The sequence below is a fragment of the Tinamus guttatus genome, unplaced genomic scaffold, assembly GCF_059628265.1.
Source record: "Tinamus guttatus ecotype Peru unplaced genomic scaffold, ASM5962826v1 Tinamus_guttatus_pri_ptg000115l, whole genome shotgun sequence".
NCBI lineage: Eukaryota > Metazoa > Chordata > Aves > Tinamiformes > Tinamidae > Tinamus > Tinamus guttatus.
In genome coordinates, this window is record NW_028288649.1 from 11681991 (window position 1) to 11699216 (window position 17226).

A 17226-nucleotide genomic window follows, 5' to 3' on the forward strand; every position below is an offset into this window, starting at 1 on the left:
AAATAGCAAGTGTCAAAACTGTTATTAAAGAGTTATGTAAAAGCATACTAAGAGTGCAGACAAGGGAACTTAAGGGACAGAGAAACATGTTTTTTTCCAGTACTTTTAACAGAGAGTACAGATTGGTATATGGCAATCCAGTCACAGAAAACAAATAGACAAAAGATGTGAACAGGAGGTATCGCAACCGAACTTTTAACAGAATTGCAAATAACCCGGTGTTGGGCTTACCTTAAAATTGTGTGCTTTTTCATAGTTGAAATGGTTGTCATTCTGAGTTAAGGCTGCTCTCCTGACCAGGGAGCTGATCTGCGAATAGGCAAAGAGTTTCAGAGGTTGCCACAGAAGCGCCCCCTTCACTCCCACCTTCACCCCCAGGGCCACGGCCAGGAGCTCCTGGCGCTTCCGTCCCCGCTTGGACTTGTGCACCACGGCGCAGCTCTTCTCGCTCTCGAGCCACAGCTCCTCGGCCAGCATCGTGCTGGGATCCCAGATCCTTTGCCGCTCTTCCCCGGCGCAGTTTGTCCAGGCGCTCCGAACGCTAGTGAGCAGATGGGAAGCAGCTGCAGCCCATTCTGCCGAGAGCTCGGGCATGTGACTCGAATGGGCCGGCTTGTGGGACGCCAGGAGCTTCTGCATCTCAATAAGTGACGGCCTGTGCCGCGCGACGTCTCCAGGCAGATGCGTGCCGGAAACAAAAGCCCGAATTCATGCACGGAGCGGCGTCCCCCGCGGAGCCCCCTCCCTGCGCCGTGGCCGCGGCTTGAGAGCTGCGCGTCCAAGCGCGTCTCGAGGCTCCCAGCCCGCCGCCGCACGCCGAAAACAAGGACACAAGCAGAACACGCAGGGAAAACCCGCACGGCCAAACCCCAGCTGCATCCAATTGCACTCAGCCTCGGAGGCTGGCGAGCCAGCAGCCTGCATAGCAGCAGATTAAACCCCTTAAACCACAAGGACTGCTTAATCTCGCAGTGTGGAAATCTCTCCTTTTTCATATCCTGCACCAGAGGAAAATCCAGGCGCGCTCCAAAGATTAATACCACTTCCATGACGTTTTTTTAAACCATGGCATTTAGTCAGGGTGCACTTAATGGCTCGGAGCAGGATCACTGTTGGAGCTCACGGGAATGGGGTCTGCACGGTGAACACACTACTTGTCCTCCCCCCGGTTACACTCGATGCAGGATTTTGAGGTGGGGGGGAAATGATTTCTGGATAAAGCAAAGGGAAAGGAGAGATCTGGAGCCAGCCTGGTCTCCGCTACAGTTTGCAGTTTCCGATTTGTTTCTTTGCCCCTGCCCAGGACACAGACAATGTGTGACACCAAGCCTCCTACGGGAGGCACCTTCAGCTCCCCCACACAACATTAAAACACCTGAGCTAACTCACGTCAACTTGCAAAGTTGCCTCCTTTGCCTTTTTTTTTTTTTTTTTGTGTGTGTGTGTCTGCTTTTAATTCAGCCTGAAAAGGCTCCTTTATCCCACCTACTATATCCTCTACCCTAGTAAAAGCTCGGCTGACGGGAAAGCCTGCAGGGACAGATGGCTGGCCGCCACTCACATCAAGCCCTGCAATTTCATATAGTGCTCTGCTTAAGGCTTTCATGAAGCCGTTGAAGGCTTTCATTTTGCAAGCTGCAAAATCAGCTTTCCAGTTATAAAGCAATGCATCTATTGCCATATATAATTCCCTTCTTTCCCAGGTAACTTGTCACCTCTCTTTATAAGCTACCTTATTCTTAAGATGCTCTTAGGCTATGGGCAGGGGATCCCCACAGCTCCATGGCCCCTGGAGCAGTCGCTACCCACATGATTCCCAGACCACCACCATCGCTGGATGCATTTATGCTGCTCTGCCTGGAGAAAATCCCTATTGCTCCTCCCTGTGTCTGGTGATCACAGTTCTCCAGCTTGCCCTGAAGGCACTTCATGAAAGAACCTGCCTGCCCCCAGTAGCACCATGGCCCAAGAGGAAGGAAACTTTAGAACAGCTTAAAGTTCTTACCACCCCCTTGCTTCTTTTCTCAGTGCTGTTTTAAATGCATTTACATTTATCTATCAAAGGGACAAAGGCAATCAAATTAACTTGGAGTTGTTAGACACTGCTGGAGCTGCAGCTTGCAAATCCCAGTGTATATAGCAGATACTTCCTCTTTGACTTGCTGCATAACTGATCCAAAGTCAGATAGAGGTCATCTTCCAAATAACACTCTAACAGTTGTATTTATGACACTAGACTGCTAAAAATCCCATTACGTAACCAGTATTTTTTACGTAACATCACAGATTTGGTACCCTGGCTACTGGCTTATGATGATACGTCTTAGAATATTTATTAAACTATTTCTGGACTATTACAGTGTCATCCTAAGAACACACACGCAGTATGGCATGCAATGGAAACTCTGGCTGTTCTCATAGAAGCACTAAACTTCATTGACTCGGAGGAAGAAAACTCGGCTAATTCTGTTCATATGACTAAGGCAGATCAGTATTTACTGTTTATCGTATATGAAATTTTATTTATCCACTAGGTTGTTTTATCTGCCTTGCTACAGCCCTGCTTAGATCTTTGTTTAGTGAGATCTCTTGCAAACACCGGATGTGCAGAAGGCCAGCAGTGAGGGCCTTCTCCTAGGAAGCTTAATCATACAGACCAGGTCGGGTGGCTGAAATGGTGTTGCACAACTCAGAAAAGCCACAGCACAAAATAACCCCTTCCCTCTCTAAATAAAGAGCAAACAGCAGCAACGGGGAACTCTCAGAAGCAACCGGTTCCCATGTAGGATGTCCTAAGCCAAGTACTGAAGTGCTTTATTTTATGCTTGTGCTTTTTCTTTATATAAGATTTACTGCGCAGGACATTTGATCAATTCATTTAAACAGTGAGCATCTCCTGATCCAGCTAACAAGTTAATCAAGCTAATGCAGAGAAGGCCAACAACTAAAAGTATTCGGGTAGTTGTGACCAAATACCTAAACCAGTGAGAGCTGGGTGAATATGGGGTTGTCTGCATTCTTGGGTTAAAGGATTTCTGCATAACATATGATTTTAGTTTGTTAGTCTTTCTGTAAACCATATGTACTGTAAAGCAAATTGGGCATTTGTGGCAGAATAAATGTCACTGAACCAGAATAACAAAATGATTGGGGGTGGGGGGAGGAAGAGTGTTATTGTGCTGTTGCAACATTTTCAGCATGCCTTTGTAGAAGGAGCTGAGCTCTGCAGTTGTGTCCTCCCTAAAACACTACCATCTTGTTTGCTAACAAAGACCTCGGGGGTAGGAAAGAATAAATTTTAGTATGAAAAGCTTCATTTTTGGTACATGTTGCATGATGTCAGTCGCTGTGGGCAGCACTGAAGACTTGCTGAGCACAAGCTGTGGCTCATCCTGCATTCCGGGGGAATGAACTGCCCTGGACCATCTCTTTGCTCCCCTGCGTGGGAGCCCACACACACAGGGCAAGGATCCTGCAGATATGGATCTGCCCCAGGTTTTAGCGAGTTATTCTCACGATGCTCTTCCCAGGTGACTCCAAGGAAGCCGGTGGTCACGTAGTAATCAGAGGAAGAGCACTGTTAACGAAACACAGGGCACCGAGGGGATATGGTCATGAAGGCTTTGGCAGCACAGTAATGTGTCTCCTACTGCAGAAACGCTAGGAGCCTGACATTAAAAGGCTTCCATGCTCTTAAAATAGCAGAAGGAATCAAGGCCCTAGGAGAAATTGCACTAAACAGCAGAGCACAATATCTGTAGAGACACTTGATCTTGCAAAAGGCACTTCCCTGAGAAATTCTCCCTTTGACAAGCAGTCTCTTGCTATCAATTAGGTGCCCGCAGGCAGCGAGGTGTGTAGGACCATGAAGCTCCACCACACAAAGCCTGGGGTTAGGAAAGGAGTGAGGCAGCACAAAAACCCGTCTGCTGCTGCTCTCTGATTTGCTTTTGAGAGGAAAGCAATCCACATCCCTTCAGGGAAGCTCTGATGGAAGTTTCCATCTGAAGGGAGATCCCACCCTCACGTTTCTCAGATTCACCAGAACTGCCAGAGGAGCACAAAGCTCTCTCTGGAAAATAAGCATGCACCAAAATAATTAGTGTTAATTGCCTGATGATCTTGTTCATTCAACTAAACTCCAGCTGAAATGAATGGCAGCTTCTCCTGAGCACAGGCAGGTCTATATTCCTCAAGGATACAGTTTTGCCCTCAAAGAACCCAATAATCGAATGGTCCCACAACAAAACCTCCTTTCAGGCGAGCTGCAGTTCAGTAAGCTGAGTGTCATCAAGCTCTGGCCTCATTCAAAAATACCACTGCAGGTTTTTCAAAGTGTTAAAATGTAATTGTATAGTTTTGCTCTTTAAACCTCAGAGTTTGAGTCCTTTTTATTCTAACGGTGACAAGTCTCTCTGCAAATCATAAGTCATAAAAGTGCCAACAGTATGTTGCACATGTTTAAGGTGAACTATATACACAGGGAAGCCACCCTTCTGGAAAGTATGGATGTTCATCCTTTACCACCAAATCCCACAGAAACAGCATTGTACAAACTGGGTTTTATGCCTTCTTCCTCACTGAAGAGAGACGAGTGGTATAAGGGTGTCCTGTGGTTGTGGGTGGGTTTTTGGAAGGTCTCTTGAGGATTGCTGCTGGTCCATGGAAATCGGAGCAGTCCTAAGAGTCCCACCATGAATTACAGACAGACCCAGTGTCACTGCTTCAGTGAGCCTAAGGCCACCGTCCTGGAGAGTCTGCCCTCAACCACATCCTTGAACCCTGTTCAGAGCAAGAGGAGTCTCACGCTGAGGAAGACTCCCACAGTAAATGTTTGTTTAACAGCATCACAGTGACCAACTGCTGTTTATAGCTGCTTCTTTCTGACAGGGTGCTCAATCCACCTCCCTTGGAAAGACATGGCTTTCCAATGACAAATGAAAATATAATCTCTGCTAAACTTCGGATTTCTCTTTTAAATCCTTCTCAAACAGATTTTTCCATGCCCACCATGATCATTTTTCTCAAAACAATGCTGTGAGCTAAAGAGTGAAACAGCCAGAGGTGAAATGTTGTAGATTCAGGAAAGCATTAGAGAGACTACTACTAAAAATAATACTTGCTGTAAACCTCTTATGACGTATTAATAAAATAAACTATTGTCTATTATGGAACCACAACTGGAGGTTAAGTGGTTTGCAATTATATAACCATCTCTTATTAAAAACAATGGGAGGACCCAAATGCTTTATGCTGTCACGTAATTGTATCACCTAATGTGTTAAGCTGAGTGTTTAATGCCCATCACCATTTTAATAGGTCTAAATGGGTATTTTTATTTCTGATTTTTGTAAACTATAATAAATGTACATTGCATTACAAATATACTGTAATGTCAATAAAGAAATAATTTCAGAAATAAGGGAAGGATCTTGGTACAGTATGAACTAATCCCATGACTCACCTGAATAACCCTGTAGAGATTAACATGGCAACAGCAGGTCTAGCCTATTTACTGCCTCAGCTTCCTTTCCTCCCACTCGCTTTTATCCTTTCCAGTCGAGCTCTGTACTTTTCAAGGTTATTAATGACGTTTTCCCGACCAAGTTCATGAGCCTGTCCCTTGTGCTTAGCAGTCATTGCCCAGAAGGTACAAGCGGGGTGACAGAGGCCAGGTTAAGGGCTAAACGGCACAGCCAGGGCACAGTCAGTGCTGCTGCCGCCACGGAGGACAAGGATCCTCCCCAGTGGTGGCCTGCAGGAGGCTGGGAGGAGCAGGGATGAGGTCCTTGTCACCAGTGCCAAAACATTTCCTTTGGCTCTCCTCCATGCCTGCTCCTTTAATAGTACGAATATTTTCTGTTCCCCCTGGGTTGATATTCTATCCCCCTCATCCTGCTTTCCCTTCAGTAGCTCCCCATGCAGTTCCTGTTCCCACCTTTGCTGTCAAAATCCCTGCAAATGCTGTCAAAATCCCTGCAAACTGGTCACCTCTAATATGGGGCATTGGCACCACGATCTGCTTCCATGTTTTCAGCTGCTCTTTGGTGTCAACAGCTCCCAGATCTCTCCATCTATGTTCATGTCATCCCCTCTCATATCCTACACATCTCACTCTGACATTTCTGCCTGGCTTTGGCAGCAATAATTCAGTTCACCTGGAAATCATCTTCCCAAGCTTTTCCACTGAAATATGGAGTGTTTAAAGAGTCCATTTTTTATTTCTCAGGGAAGCTGTGCTGAATTTATTTCTGAACTACTTCTGCTCTCTGTATAGACAGAACACATATGACTGATTGTTTTCATGAGATGAATTTGACAGACTGCAACGTACACAAATCAGTACAATTATTGTAACTATAAATTACGAAGAGAATCTATGACAAGATCTAGTAGGTAGTCTAACCACAATTCAAATATAACGTTTATCCCAATCTTAGTCAAAATTTTGCAGCAATCCTGTTATCCTACTGATGGTGTTCTTTGGAAAACAAATGTAACTGAATATGTTTACTAACTAATAGACATTTAGGGATGGAAAGGATGGATAGATGGTAGGTGTCTCACCTAAAACAGTAATCTAGGTGCTCTACATAGGCAAAGGAAAAAAAAAACAGAACCCTCCAGAGGGTGATTCATTCTCTTCTAAGACAGATCAGGCCTAAAACTGATGAGTTTGAATTGCTTTCTTGAAGCTCTTTTCAGGCCTCATGTAAGGAAATGAATTATGAAAAAATGAAGTCTTGAGTAGAAACAGCTTATTTGGTGATGTTCAAAACTCTCTCTGAGCACTCTTTCCTATTTTCATTTTTATATTTTTTACTCAATTTTGGGATAAATTGAACAAGGAGCCCTTTATTTTATCAGCCTAAACTACATCTACAATTAATTTAGAATAGTAATTTTTTGTTTATTAATAATTCCCATGGTTGAGACTCAGAATGATACTCTGGTAACAAGGCATACCCATAGTTTACTATATCATTATTACACAGCTGCATATACCTTTATGGAACTATCTGGGTTCATGATATGAACTTTTTCAGAAAGTAGGAGAACAGAGGATTCAGCCTCTCATCAGTGCATACTTCTGATGCTGACTATTTAGATAGCCAGCCATTTGCCATTTCACCCACAGATGAAATAGCCTAGCAACATAATGAACTTAATATAATATACAATGGCCACTCTGAATTCAAAGGGGAGTGACTCATGCTCTCTGCAAGATATGAGACTACTAGCCAAGAGACAGAGATTTTAAAGAGGATCTTAAATACTGCAGTCTTTATCCAGACCCTCTTTGGATGCTGGCTTAGAACCAGAAAAGGTACTCATGTTCATTGTTTTTGCTAAGGAGTTTTTTTTCTTTTTTTTTTTCCGAAGAAATAGCACTTTGTTTACAAAAGCCAGCCTGCCATTGATTAAAATAGTCATTGCCATGCAAGAGGACTGTGGAGCTTGAACTAAAGCCAGGACTGCTGAGCCAGCCCAACGGACTGGAGAAGTTAACACATTTACTTCCCAATCTGGAAGGCAAGAATGGCAACTCCAAGAAAAGGTAGGGGCTACTGAAATCTAAGTTCTCAGGGCCATGACCTTGAGCAGCCTGTATAGAGGTCACAGAGGTGCAATAAACTCAGTGATCCTCCCTTCAAAGCCCCTTAACCTTGCTCTTTCATTAAAAAATCACCACTTGTGAATTAAAAGAACTGTCTGGAGGAGAGACCCTGTTGGGTGCCATGCTACATCACAGGGTTAAATTCAGCACTATGTTTTGTGAGGCTGAATTGAGTCTGTTTTATGTCAGGACATCAAATGAACGGGCTTGCTAATGAATTCCAGCATTAAATAGCTACTGTGTTACAGAGCTTGTGGAGGTAAGACCTGGATGTTTGACCACGTGCCTCATTGCACACCCAGACATGTGTAGAGCATGTTAACCACACACCTACCTACATGCTTAGGGAATAACTCTCATTTGGGTATCTCAAGTATCACTGTGCCCCACAGGCAGGTGTTACCTCCAAGTCACACAGATGCCAGGGTCATCTGCTGGCTGCTCCACAGACAGTGACACTGAAAAGGTAGATTTGAAAAAAAAAATTCTTTTGCTTCTCCCTCTCAGTCCTGATACGGTGGGAGGAAACTTCTTGCAGAATGAGACCAACTTGGTGTTGCAGCGTATGCTCTAAGGTTGAACACCATGGGCCGAAATCAAATCCCCTGCTCATATAGGGAAGAAAAATCCAGTCCATCAGGGACTATTACAGAACAAAGAGGGGAAATAGTTTTCAGAAAAGTTTCCCAGAAAGCCTGGAGCTAGACAGAAACAGCAAGTATGTTGAGCCAGCTGATCTCTGCAGGGACTAAAGCGACTTTGACAGAGCTGCCAGAATATACCGTACGTTGTGCCATTCACTGGAACTAGCAGCATCACCAGGCGCCTTGCCCTAGATCAAGACAGCTTAAAATAAGGGAATTTGAGGGTGGGTTAAAAGAAAGATTTATGTCAGTGAAATGGAACAAGTAATTTGTGAGCCGGTGAGCAGCACGTCTAATTAAATGGCAATCAGTAAAACCTAATGGCTCCTGGAAAGTAGCGGTGAAGGACGAGAGCCTCAAAGGTGTGATGCTCTCTGCTGTTTTGGAGCTCACCTGGAGATGAGGGTGATGAGCAATTTGCACGAGTGCAGTGTCAAATGGCATTTTTCTCTAGCTTTGGCAGTTTCTGGGCGTTGTAAAGGAACTCCTCAGCTTCAGTCTCAAATTTATAAACAGCATGTCAGAGTTACTCTATTGCTCGTCAGGACTCATACTGTCAAGTAAAATAAACAGTGCAGTGGTCCAGAAATGTACTAATGTGTTTTCCACCACTAGTAATATTTCTGTTCTGTTTTACTGTGATATCTTGTGGCTTCTTCCAGTGATAACAACTAGGTGAAAAAAATATAGTGAAAGTAACTGTTCATACCATTTAGGACACAAAGTAAGCAATTAGCAAACTAGAAAACAAGTTATTTTCAGGTTGAAAGAATATTGCCATGAAAACTATTTTAACAAGCCTTGAGCCACTGCATTTTACCAAAAATAAAAAAGAGGAGGGGTGGGGGGGAAGAAGGAGGAATATACTAGTGTTGCAAAGAAATCATATTTTATGATTGCAAAATTCTATTTCATTATTCATCTATTATATGGTAATATATGCCCTCCACAAAAGGAAGGCAATAAGGAACCATTTCCCCATGCATTAAGTGAAACTATGGTATAGAGGGGACCACCTATTCCAGGGCTTGGCTAGCCATGGTTGTCTTATGGCTCTTCTGAGCTGAGCTGTACACCCAGGAATGCTTCCGTGTCCAAAGATGCATTCCCCTGAGGTGGGGGCAGATGGTGTTTCCAGGTACCCACTAGGTGCTTCCACCCTGTCACAGGAACGACACCCTGTTCATGTGAGACAGAGTCAGACCCTTGCCTTTTATGCCAAAAGAAGCATCCAGGCTATATGACCTTTGGTTGACTCCTGACTAATGGCTCCAAAATGCAAGTTTGCTTAGAAAACGTAACCGGAATCTATGCAGACAGAAGTGATATGGGGTTAAAGAAGAGATAGAAGGCTTGCACTGTGATGACTTACCTGTTTTGTAGCGTACATTACACTCCTTGGTCTATAAGAACAGTTTCAATAGCTTAAACCTCTACTAGATTCTGATCCCCATAGGGACACAATATGGAAAGAAAGTGGCTGGGATAGGAAGAGCATCCTTTATGGAAAAGAAGCAGAAAGCTGCTTGCAGGAGTGGACAGTTTCATCTTGCAGAACATGTCCCCTCCTTCACCTTCCTCTACTTTGTCCTCCATAAAAAGTCGTTCAATTTATAACCGAGGTCGTCATCTCCAGCACAGGGCTTCTAAGCAGAACTCGGCCCTGGATCAGGTTCTCTTTTCCCACAGAGAAGCAAGGGAACTACTGTCGACTGCAGCCCAAACATGAAAAGCATGATTCATTGCCTTCTACCAGGGTGTGTTACAGGATATTCAAGCCGCTCGAGATCATACACTTTGAACTTGTATAAAGTACCAGAACATATCCAAGTTGCTTTATTTCCCCTTCAAAGAAGTGTCCTGTGTCATGCTTGCTTTACGCATTGCTTGGACCTGATTTTGTTATATTTTTACTCTGTGGGTAAGTAGTGGTGTGGATACCCTTCAAAACACATATGCGTTCCCATGGCCCGCGACGGGACACCCCACACAAAGACTGACCCTGCTCCCCTGCGAGGGGATGGACATACAAAGGCCGTGTAATCCCTGTTTCACTTTTCTGTGCAGCGGGGCATCAGGTGTCACTTGACCCTGGTGTCCCCATAGCTCCCATGGACCTGCTGCCCTCTGCTCCCAAGCTTTTGTCCACGGTGACCTGACGTGCCCAGCTGCTCCCACCATTGTTCCCCAGGGACAGATGGCTCCTCAGGACACAAAAACAGGATTAAAAGAGAGCGAGGGGAGTGACATCACTACCCAGCTGGGGGTTTAATCCACGGGACCTATGAGGCTCCCATCCGCATGAACTCCAACTGCAGTTGATTCTGCTCACTCCGAGGAAGAAGTCTGGGTTTTGCAGAACAAGAGACATTTCTTTTGAAACACCTAATTGCCACCGTTCTAATATTCATAGCCCGTTACAGCTGTTAAACTATTCTGGATGGATACTGCCCCCTCACCATCCACGCTTTTTAAGGAATCAAAAAAACCAAGCTGATATTCTACCCTACTTCTTCGTCTTGCTTTAGCTCAAACGCACTAAATGGGTGTACAGCCAATTTGTTTATTTTTCTTTAGTTTGTGATAAGGGCTTTATAAAGAAATGATTGAGGAAACATAAAGCTGAAAAAAATAAGTTTCTCCAGTAAGATCAACCCTGCTAAGACTTTTTTATGTATAGGACTTTACGTAGGATAGTTTTCATAACCCCACTTATGTCAGCGGAAGTAACTAGCACAACACTCAAGGACAGAGACTCCTCTAGGACATAGTTCTGGAAACAGTTCGCTTTATATCACTTTTTTTTCCCTTGAATTCAGCTCCATTCTGTTAAAGTACTCCGAATCCTCGCAGCTGCTGTGAAGAGCCTCCCTGCTGGGGCTGCAAGACAGGTTCTCTGGAAAGCTATGAACACCAAACTGGTCACAGTATACAGAGATTTTGTCCAGGTAAAGTATTTTTTCAGTTTACTTAGTATTTATAATATCCGAAGTACAATAGCTGGTTACAGATGGGGACAGAGAGGAATTTGGCCTATATGCTTGTATAGTCCTTGGTGCCACAATGCTTTTCTGCAAGGCACAGAATTTATTTTTTTCCATTTAAACACATGTGCTTCCTAGTAAAACAATACAAAGATCATGACATGAAAGTACCAATATTGAAATAATAGTGAAATTACTCCAAAGTGTTAACTTGTGAGAATAAGTTAGTTACTTAAGGGGATAATCTATGTGCATTACCTAGATCAGAAAAGCATCCAGCATCTTCCTCTGCCAAAGCAATTTCCAGCTTCCATGAGTGACAGGGGAGAGGAGAGACCCATTTCCACATCACCTAGTCCCACACTGGGGCTGGGATTTGCCGCCCATCTGCCCCAAGCCCCAGCCCCAAACCGCGAGCCTGATGCTGCTTTTATTCACAAAACTCGGAACGACTTCCATGAGAGATGTCACTGTCTGCTTGCGGTTTGGCCTGGAGAATCAAGCGAAGCCTTTTCCTTCTTGCGTATAACCGCACAGAATAAGGTTCAAATTATTCCCCCGCTGGTGCAACTGCATAAACCAGCTCAGTCCACAAGACTTCGACGCTCAGCCCACGGCTTTTGGGGCTTTTGCACAGCTGGGGTTAGTGGGCTGGAAGGCAGCAAACCATTATGCTGAGAAGCCAAGGGACCCGATAGATCCACCAAACTCACACTTGGTTTTACTGCCTCAGCAACGCTGGCAGTAACAAAGTTGGGTGCAGAAAGGTGCGCCACGCTGCACATATCCTGGTGCCACAGCATGCTGGCATTCAGCACACCAGAGTCAGGCCAGATGTTGTGATTAACGCAGATGAAGCACTTTGTCTCATAAAGTATCATCGTTTTTGCTCCTTGAGAATAGAACTCCTCATTAGTCATCATGCGGCAAATTGCGGGAAATTTTTCAGTGAAGCCTTTTTTGTGACAGAAAATGTGACTCATCAGAATGAGAACTTTTCACAAGGAAGTTCTTGACCAAGATCTGAATTCCACTTTTTTTCTTTCCCAATTGTGGAAGCATTTAACTTTGACATATTTTTAAAAAAGAAATACCCTGCTTTCAGTTTGAAACATTGCATTAAAAATAGATAACAAAGCATTAAAATATTAAAAAGAGCTGCACAGTTTCAGTCTGTTTAACTCGATCTCCCTCTGCCTTTTTCCCTGCTTCCTCAATTCTAGTTCATTAAAAAAAAAAAAGCCTCTTCTTCTATCACAATTCAGACTGAGGAAAAAAAAATAAAAGGAGACAAAGTTTCCATCGCTTTTATAGCTTGCTGCTACAAGGCTTTGATAAACTCCTGAGGCCTATATAGTCTAAATCAGACTCGCTAGGGCAGTTGTATTCCCTAGCTCCAGCTCCAGAGAGACACAGGGTCTTCACACACTCTTTCTTTCTGCTAATCACTGGTTCCCTCATGCTTCTTTAGTCTGTGGTGACAAACCCAGCTTTGTTCAACCCCCCCCTTTTTTTCCCTCCACTAAAACAAAAAGGCACGACCCTAAATACTTGGTAATTTTAGGCAGTAGAGAATCGTGCTCCGCTGGCTGCTGCGAGCAGAATTGTGTCTCCAGCCGCCCCGGGGGCATCGCTGCCGGCCTCGGGCTTGGTTTCTGCTTTCTCAGGACGTCGTCCGAGACAGACTTAATCCAAACACTGCTAGAAAAAGGATCCGTGTTGCAGCCATGCTAACACTGACTCAAGACAAGCTTCCCTGCAGGAATGCCTTGGAAAGCCTCTCAGCTGTCTGTAAAGGATAGCGCTCCGAGGGCAGAGACAGCCTTAATATAGAAGGAATTAATGAAGGATTTACTCCGTATGGAGCAGACAACGCACCATTTAAAACCCCGTGTTTACACAAACCAGGCAAAGAAGGCATTCCAGAGCACAAGGCAAAACTAAAATGAGACTTCGCTGTATTTAAAGAACATTGCTCCACATATATCTTTCTGAGTGGTACATTTTTACGTTGCAGCGATGCTTCCACTTTTATTAATTTCTAAATTAGGATGAGTTTCTTTTTAAGTTGCTTCACTAGGAATTATAACTCTTGGGCTCTACATTCTGAAAAACAGGTGGAGCTGTGTTTGCATTGCAGATTCACATAGAGTAAATTAATTTATCACTTAAATGCATTTTCACTTCATTTTAAGACCATCACATTTTCTCTAAGAAGTTTAACAAATTGGCTTATTACTGTTGTAAGGCAGGGAGACTTCGTTAAGTGAACCATCTTCTATCAGCATCATCAGCATTACATCCTGCCCTTGTTTCATTTTAATTTATAGCAATATTTTGCAACTCGACAAAGTGGGTTCTTGGTAATTTAATACAGCTACAAGATCAGCAAAGGAAGCAAGCCAGCTGTCTCTGTTTTCACTGTGTTCCACCTTTCTTTCACGCACCAGTTTCAGCCTGGATGGATGGTTCCTTCTAGTCACCTGATTTGAATGGTTTCATGATATGTGGGATGAGACCTTTCTGTCTGGTGACTTGTTGCTTTCTTACCTATATATCTTCTGCATTACCTTCAGCAGTGGCAAAATGTTGCAGAGAGATCTCTACAGGTGACAGGTCACAAGCCACCAAAAGCTTATAGGTCAAAACTCAACACTGCACACATTTTTGCAAGGTAACAGGCCATATGTGCCTTACAGCACATGCACAACATGCCCCACAAAGCATGATCCACTCAAAAGGCTGTTGCTCTAATCCCAGTTCCTAGTTTGGCTTTTGGGAACAGCCCAATAAGCAGCCAGTAGCAGCAGCAGGACTTAAACTGATGGCAACATCTGTTTCCAAAGAAAACCACTCCAGTCTCCGGGTAGGTGCAGGTTAAAAAGAAAGCCCCTTACTCAATACTACTGCATACAAATGCTGAAGAGCAGCTGAAGGTATAGCAATACCCTCAACTATAGCCTCTAGTAACAAATGTCAGGCAGATACCTGACTTGGAGAAGCAGCTGTAATCCCCAACATACCTTCAGACTGCTTCATCACATCAGCTGGATTCAGCTCCACTTTATCTAGTGCTTCGGTCAGACTGCTAGAAATTTGGGCCTAGACAAACGAAACAAAAAGTCCTCCTCCAAGGTGCCCCGCAAAGGGAAGGCTGCGCTGCTGCCTGCCACATCACTGCCTCTACCCATACAGGCCCAAACACCCAGGTACAGCTCAGCAATGCCGCAATCACAAATGCTCTTTAGGGAAGAGGCATGAGCCAACATCTGTCCCAGAGAGCCCCTGGGACACAGAAACAACAACTGAAAATAAACAAGTGGTGTCTCGGCTCACAGCAAAGCCACTAAAAAGCAATTACTGTCGTTCCCCCAGCTGTTCACACCGATGCAATCTGATCTGTGAGGGTCTCAAGAGTGTGAAACACATACACGCGCTGGTGAGGGAAAGAGTTAGGAACTGTCCAGGTACCAGCTCCCTATACCAAGCTTGTAAGGGCAATACAACCAGGTTTTGATTCACTGTGCTCAAAGGAAAGGGACTTGAATGGGAAAGGCAGCATTTCTCAAAACACATAGCAGGCTCTTAGTACCAAATCAGCTCAAATAATAGGTCTTAAAGATCAGTCAAGGATAAGGAGATTAGTGCTGTAGTTTAACACCGAAAATATCATGGGGAGTTTATATTACAGGTGAAAAAAAAATGTTGAGATTCTAATAGCTTTTTCCACCGCTGGCTGCACTGCATCAGAAAAAACTTCCATTGGGCAATCAGAAACTTCTCTTGAGCATCCAAGAGATCTGTTTAAAGCATTCCTCTTCCAGAAGTCAAACGTCAAATGCGACCTAAAACTACAGAATTTTACTGCTTATTTTTTAATAATGAAAAGTTCCACTTAAAAGTGAAAATTTATTGAGTATTTTGCTGAGATTTCTCTATAGTTCAGCCCCACCCGAAGAGTTTTAATAGATAGGAATCTCTGTCTCCCATAATGACAGCACTTTTATCCTTCATATTCTTCATCTCTGCTTCTTATTTGTGTAAATGCCTGTCTTATGGCAGAAGTGGGCCATCCATCCTACTGAACACATTTGGGCCACTATTTGGAATGCAGCCTTATCTAAGCTATCTGTACTATCAATATTTCAGTCACATCCTGCTCCTATTTAATTGAGATGGCTCTCTTAACTAACTGCATGGAACATCAGATGAGAAAATACTTCATGAGCTAATTCCTTTGGTAAGGTTCTCTTTTATTCCCCAAGATCTCTTGAATCACTAATGCACACTAACTCATTGCCCAGAGACTTTTTTTTAGAAAAATGAAATGTCCTCTACTGTTAACTACATGGTAATATATCTAGTGAACTGAGTGATCAGATGCTTCAGATTTACAGAATCTTTCACTGTATGCTTTAGCAATTCTGCAGATGATTTATAATTGCAGAAGGATTCAAAGGCTTTCTAGAATGGTGGAATCACAAAATAGGAAGGACTTTCCTTTTTTTGGTAAATTTATACAGGGCCACTATTTGTTGTTAACAACAAATGTCCTCATGTTTATCATCAGTAATTGTGCAACTAGCTGCTCAGCTAACTTGCAAATCTTTTTACTATTGAAACATGTTACTATTTCTTAAAGCATACATAATGAAGAGCAACAAGTTTGGCACCTCATTTCCATGTGTTCATACTTAGATAAGTCTCCCATTGACTAAACAGACTCATTTTTTTAAGTGATATTTATTATTTGCATTGCAGTAGTGCACATGAGCTTGAGCCTTGGACCAGGTCAAGACAGCAGCGATGTACAAACCCAGAATAAAAGATACTTCCCTGCCCCTAAGAGCTTACAGTCTAGAAAGCTGCCCCATCTTCATAACAAGTTCTTTCTTGTAAGAAGAAACATTTATGAAGTGGAACATAACCACATAGACAAAGACATTAATTTTGAAGACTGTGAAGAAGAATTTGCAAATATTTGAGCAAGGAACCCAAAGTAAACTACCAAAGGCATGCTTAGTGTTTTAAAAGTGCTCTACATATAATACCCCAAGTAGTAAAGAGCCTCATTCTCCCTTGGTTTAGTGATAAATTAGTGCTTAACATGCAGATGAAGGAAAGTGGAAACCTCCTTCCAATTCAGGAGGAACATCTCTTTTTCCTCTTTTTTTCTCCTTGCTGCAAGTGTTTTGCCCCAAATAACCAGATCCCCAACTTTTTCAGAGAATAAATCAGCACTAGTTCAACAGAGAAATGTGTACAGCAAACAACACTTTTTGTTCGATGTATTCATCAAAATCTAGAAATGTCATCAAATTTTTAACTGGCCTGAGATTATTTTACAACCACGTACTTTCTTTTGTAACTGCTGACAAACACTGATCTGCCTATGAACAAGTACTTGCTACTGTAAACCTCCACAACACATATAAGTATATAGAAGTAATCTGAAAATATTTTTAGAACATTTACTGAAATATGACAAATGGTTTAGTTCCAAAAAAGCCTTTGTCAAACTTTCCCTTAAAATGCATCTTTGAAATAACTTCCTAACTTTATAAATAGACTTCAAACTAAAACATTCAGGAGCCAAGACATACCAAGGAACTATCTGAACAATTCCAACCCTGCTCTGCTGAGCACAACATGACCCTACCTACTTACAGACAACATATTCTGTCTAGTTTTATAAATATATATTATATATATATATATTTACAGTCTGTCAATCCATATACATAATAGGAAAGAGGCAAAGATTAAGTTAATGGTGTTGTGGATTAACATGATGTTTTATTAGGAGGTATAAACAGACTAGATTTGGCTGAAAAGCAAAGGTTTTGCTCTATGTAAATTCCTTTTCTGTTTTTCTAAAATTTAAAAAACCCAGGGGAATGGAAGGCATTTGGTGAAAGCAGTTTTCTGGGTAAAATGTTTTTTCAGTTTTTCTGTGCTGGGGAAACATCCACAGGGAGAC

General features: G+C 43.0%; 1 protein-coding gene across 1 annotated transcript in view; it reads right to left on the minus strand.

Moving 5' to 3' along the window:
- CHN2 (chimerin 2) overlaps positions 1 to 17226 on the minus strand; it is a 148799-nt gene that overhangs the window by 21840 nt on the left and 109733 nt on the right. The window contains exon 7 of the mRNA XM_088521196.1: positions 232 to 309. Within this exon, the coding sequence (XP_088377322.1) occupies positions 232 to 309 (78 nt within the window). The remainder of the gene's footprint in view (positions 1 to 231; positions 310 to 17226) is intronic.